Here is a 5,339-nt window from a genome sequence, read left to right as displayed (position 1 = left end):
CACTGAAATTAAACTAAAAAAATACATGCTTGCTTGAACTCAAAACATCATACAAAACATCTGAGGTCAATTACACATCAGCATGAGAAAAACCTAACTCTGTATAGGCACAAAAGCAAGCTACACAGCTGCATACAGCAGCAATCATCGGGACATAATAGACCAGAACACAAAAATCCGTGGAATCACGCACCTACAGGGGGGTCACATCTACACAATCCCCCAAACTACAACAACCCGAGGACAGGAGACATGAAAACAACCACCGCATCTACAACTATATTAGCGGCGCGGGGAGGCGCACAAATCACACACCTCCACCTTTAGCAGGGGGTCAACCATAAAATCATGCATCTATTATGCATCTCCAACTACAAAACAGGTGCTCGGGAAGACATACAAATCACGCATCTCCAGCTTCGGCAAGGAGTCAACAAAAATCATGCATCTACAACTACAAGCACGGCACAGACAAATCAGGCATCTCGACCTCCAGCAGGGAGTCAACAACATCATGCGTCTACAACTACAACAGTGCGCGAGACGATAGGGGCACGACGACAGGGACGACATGAACTCACCTAGATCTGGAACCAGACGGAAGCAAAAAGCACACGGGCAGAGAGCGGAAGAGAGCGGGAGAGAGGAGCAACCAACCGCGACACTGGAGATCAAAGAGAAAGGGAAAAGAAATCAAAATCGAGCGGCGAGAATCGCCATGGACGGGGAGAATAGCCTGCTATGCTGCGCCGCTCGAGCTCGCCCTCGAGCTTATCGAAATAGAGCGTCCAGAGTGGGGAAACGGGAAAAGATAGTCTCCCAAATTCAAGCGAGACAAAAACCGAACAGAGACGGGCCAGCGATAACGGGCAGACAGAAAACCGCGCCCGGTAAAAAAAAACGGACCTGGAAATAAACCCGAACAGAAAACAAAACCAGCGCGAATCTCCGTGCAAAAACGGACGGACAACAATTCGAATGATGATGGATTGCAAAACACTCGGCTGTAAAATAGCAAATCCGTTGATTTATTAACATGCGTGGCCATTCTAATAGACATCATTCATTCATTTCAGGTTTGGACCTTTCTTGGTGGATGGTGTCTCCTTACTTCATCTCTTTTACTTTCAACTTTGTCGCAGCCATGGAGGATTCTTAATTTGATTCTTCTGGTATGTATGTGGTTGCAGCATCCCGTTTGGAATATAATATATCATGTTCTCTGCACCGTCGCTGATTTTCGATAGTAACAATTTTGTACTCCTCCAGCACCATATTTCATTATGATAATATTATTTGTTCTTGAGGTTTATTTATAGACATGGAATGTTCTCAAAGTTTAATCTTAATATAGGTTCACACGGACTCGGTCGGACAAAGCAATTTCATTTGAGTAGATATGATACTAAATCACCTGTCAGTTAATCCTTTCATGTAGGAGAAGAACCATTGTACTAATCAGAAGATGCGTTCTGGCATCCACTAAGGGTGACCCCTTTTTCAGTTTTGTCACATTATGTTAGTTACTCACCTTAGAGAACCCCCTTTTTATCTTCATATAAGGTTGCCTGCTACTGCTAGCGTATTCAATTTAAAACAGCTATTTGCATCATTCATCGGTTCAATCTTCCGTTGATCAATTCACACCCAAAAAAACGCTTACTTGACTGGCTAATATCAAATCAAAATTTTATAAAACTGACAATCTAGCACTCTTATTTCATATGAAAATTGGAAATCTCTCACAGTCTATCGAAGGAAGAAAGGTGTACATCTGTTTTAGCTTTTATCTTTATAAATGTATAAATATCATGTACTTATCTACTTGCAATACACCCTATTCATTGTTTACGAAAACCTACTCTACTGCCTATGCATACTTACTCTTTTGTCACATTGTTGTTCTCGAATTCTCAATACCAGTTTGGCATTTCGTTCTTTCATTTATAAAAAAATCCTTAACGTCAACTAAGTGCCCAGTATTATCTAGTATGCAAAGTAAATAAAACAAAACGAAGGTACACCTATTATTTTACACGCCGGCACCACCAGTGTAATTGACTCCGAAGAGTACACCTATTAGCAGTGGTAACGCATACATATTCCATTATTGTAACTTCTATCAAGCCATCTATGAAGCCGCGGGTGCCGGCGTGCTCCTCTCTTCCCGGGCTGCTGCAGATGGCGTGTCTTCGGGCATGTCATCCTCCTCGATCTCGCCTGAGAGCTCCTCCAGCGACTTCCCGTTGGGCTCCGGCACGAGGAACGTGAACAGACACCCGACCACGTTGCACCCGGCGAGCACGAACAACGAGTTACGGACGCCGATGCCAGGCGGGTACCCGGCGTCCGTCTTCGTGGAATCAGTGCTCTGGGCAGCATACAGGAATCCGAACGACCCCACAATGGCGCCCGCCTTCCCGGCAGCCGCCGAGATGCCGTGGCACGTCGACCGCAGCCGTGCCGGGAAGATCTCTGCCGGCACGATGAAGGTGGTGGAGTTGGGCCCGAAGTTGGCGAAGAAGAAGGTGAGCGAGAACATGACGACGAAGCCCACATGGTTCCCGGGGGTCGTCCAGTGGTGGTACGGCACGGCGAGCCCCAGCATGAACGCCGTCATGAAGAAGAAGCCGCCGAGCTGGATGGCGAAGCGGCCGACGACGTCGATGAGGAACACCGTGAACCAGTACCCTGGGATGGTGCCGCACAGCGCGACCAGCGTCTGCGCGCGCGAGATCTTGAACATCTCCTGCAGCGCGTTCATGGTGTCCGCCCTGGGCAGCCACTCCACCGCCGTGTAGATGTCCTTCTGGAACAGGTTCTGCGAGTAGAAGGCGATGTCGAGGACGAACCAGCACACCGTCGTGCCCAGCAGGTGCCGGCCGTGGCGCCGAGCGAACTCCTTGGAGAAGAGCCCGAACTGCTCGCGGTCACCGTGTCCGACGGGCACTGGCTGCTCCGCCTCGTCGGAGACGAGTTCCACGTTGAGCACCCGCGCCATGTCGGACGTGGCCAGCTTTGCGTTCTTGGCCACGAGCGCGGTGTAGCGCGCCGTCTCGGGCATCTTCATGCGCCAGTAGTAGGTGAGGAGCGCCGGGACGGCGCCGAACATGAGGACGATGCGCCACACGTAGTCGGCCTGCGGCACGGTGGAGCCGGCCCGGTCGTCCCTGTACGCGGGCGCGTCGAACCGCTCCTTGAATGCAGCCGAGACGATGATCGCAACGACGCCGCAGGTGAGGTTGCCGAACCCCTGCATGGCGAATACGGCGGCGATGAAGGCACCACGGGTGCGCTTGTTGGCGTACTCAGACATGATGCTGGCGGAGAGCGGGTAGTCGCCGCCGATGCCAAAGCCGAGCCAGAAGCGGAAGAAGCAGAGGGTGGCCATGACGCCGTGGGCGCTGGACCCGAAGGAGAGGCCGGAGGCGATGCAGCAGAGCACCATGATCATGAGCGTCATGCCGTAGACCTTCTTCCGGCCCATCTTGTCGCCGAGCCAGCCGAAGAAGAGCTGCCCGGCGAGAGTGCCACAGAAGGCGACGCCGTTGACGGCGGCGGAGACGTTGGGCGGGAGCGAGCCCGGCGCGGCTGAGCTCGGGTCGAAGTAGTAGATTCGGCCCAGGAGCTTGGTGATGAGGGAGATGGAGAAGAGGTCGTAGGCGTCGGTGAAGAAGCCCATGCCCGCGATCACGATGGCCGTGAAGTGGTACCACTGCGTCTTGGCGGCGTCCAGCGCGCCGAGCACCTTGAGCTCTCGAGCCATGGCGTGTGGCTCGTGCTTGTCAAAGGCCCGAGGCACGTATGTACGTGTAGGCTCGTGACTACCTGAGATGTCAATGTCAGATCACTCGATTTTCGAAGGTTATCACATAAGCATCTGGAGTTCTGGACAATGACACACTCGTTAACGTTGATCGAACTTCTCCAGCTTTCATGGCGCTCGTGCTTAGGAGGGCGCATGCACGAAAATTTCTCGGCTGTTATCGACATGGTCTGCCTCAGTGACAGCAAACGCCGGCGGCTCGTTATTGTGATGAAAGCGGTCATGCCGTAGTCGCAATTCTTATTATGTTTTTGGTGCTTTGTAGTTTTGATGAACTTCATAATATATCTGGGTCGTTTTTGGCAAGAAAACTCAAACTAAAATTCAGACCAATATTTGAGTTGGGTAGATGGAAAACCAGTAGTATGCATGTGAGGATCATGCATGCATATATGGAGCAGAAAATGGAAACATAATAACGAAAAAAGACAGCAAAAGCCAATAAATAGCTACATACCTGATGCTACCCGGTTTCCCTGACCTTTGTTTCCTAGGCAGTAGCAAACACTGAAGAACTGAATACATCAATCGGCGAGAGAAGCGCTTGGGTGGCATATATATACAGGCCAGGAGGGTGCATCTTCCTCGTTTTGAAACGTGTGTATTCTTCGATGGATATTCCACGTGTCTCAGTTTAATTTGCTGCTGAGACTTGAGAAACTATACCTCAACTTGAGTGAAGTCCCAGCTAACCGTAAAGAAAATAAAATTCTCTGTCAAGGGACCAGCGATGCACCAAATAGCAGCTTTGCCTCTGCTTGCTAACGCTGTCTCGGTTCCTTGTCTCACCTGCTAATTGACTAAGATTGGCACGCGGATCACCATTTCCGCCAACAAACCTCCGTGCACGTGGAGGCTCGTCATTTGGCTGTTCTTAGTTTGGCTTCGCGCGGCTATTGTCGTGAGGGGGTGGTTGCTAGTGGCAATGTCGCTTGCTCAGGGAGGAGTGACTTACGAGATGATTGTCTGCTACCTCGGCCATCATCTCATCAACGGCATGCATGGTATATCTCTCGTGTGCTAGGTCGACGAGCTGTGCCCGAGCTTTCCGTGTTCCTTCACGGTTTTCGTGGTTGTATTGGTTTTAGCCCAGTTTTTTGTAATTAATCTGCCAATTGTCAGGTTGTCTTAATTAATGTGCCTTGCGGTAAAAAACAAATACAGCCACAAATACTGTCGGTATGTTGTTCACAAGGCAGATCATCCACCTTCAAACTTTATGTGGTTGTGGTCTGGAAACTTCACTAAAATGATCAATGTGTGTGAGTCATGCATGGACGCATAGTAGAAGCAAAGACTTGACTAGATACAGTACTAAACTATCAGCTGAGAAAAAGGCATTTTCTGGGCTCCGGGAGGCATATTCCCTGCCAGATTGACATGGAATCGAAGAGTCAAAGTCGTCAGTCTCGAAAGTCATCCTCTGGCCTGTTCGTTCTTACTTCTGGGACAGTGACTAGCCGGAGTATATTTGTTCACGTTTTGTTGCTCAGTGTCTTCTTGCTTACGCTGG

General features: G+C 50.0%; 1 protein-coding gene and 2 long non-coding RNA genes across 4 annotated transcripts in view; 1 reads left to right on the top strand and 2 right to left on the bottom strand.

The window, feature by feature from the left end:
- LOC119352905 overlaps positions 1-835 on the bottom strand; it is a 3,678-nt gene extending 2,843 nt beyond the window's left edge. Inside the window, exon 1 of the long non-coding RNA XR_005170263.1 lies at positions 582-835. This is a non-coding gene — a long non-coding RNA (uncharacterized LOC119352905). The remainder of the gene's footprint in view (positions 1-581) is intronic.
- Positions 1-1,851, top strand: part of LOC119352906 — a 5,609-nt gene extending 3,758 nt beyond the window's left edge. The window contains exons 3-4 of one of the 2 annotated variants that reach the window (XR_005170265.1): positions 1,077-1,172; positions 1,355-1,851. This is a non-coding gene — a long non-coding RNA (uncharacterized LOC119352906). Of the gene's footprint in view, positions 1-1,076; positions 1,284-1,354 lie in introns of those variants that run through there. The other variant, XR_005170264.1, reaches the window with a different exon arrangement.
- A 113-nt stretch (positions 1,852-1,964) lies between these two features.
- LOC119352904 (probable inorganic phosphate transporter 1-4) lies at positions 1,965-3,795 on the bottom strand. The gene has a single exon (XM_037619496.1). The coding sequence runs from the start codon at positions 3,764-3,766 to the stop codon at positions 2,132-2,134; it is 1,635 nt and encodes a 544-aa protein (XP_037475393.1). The 5' UTR covers positions 3,767-3,795; the 3' UTR covers positions 1,965-2,131.
- Between the last annotated feature and the right edge of the window lie 1,544 nt (positions 3,796-5,339).

This window comes from Triticum dicoccoides, chromosome 2A, assembly GCF_002162155.2.
Source record: "Triticum dicoccoides isolate Atlit2015 ecotype Zavitan chromosome 2A, WEW_v2.0, whole genome shotgun sequence".
NCBI classification, from domain to species: domain Eukaryota; kingdom Viridiplantae; phylum Streptophyta; class Magnoliopsida; order Poales; family Poaceae; genus Triticum; species Triticum dicoccoides.
Note: the sequence above shows the minus strand (reverse complement) of the source record. Positions and strands in the feature narration are given on the sequence as shown.

What these genes read in the sequence shown, in the direction of transcription:
- LOC119352904 (XM_037619496.1), bottom strand. Translation starts at nt 3,766, where the DNA reads ATGGCTCGAGAGCTCAAGGTGCTCGGCGCGCTGGACGCCGCCAAGACG.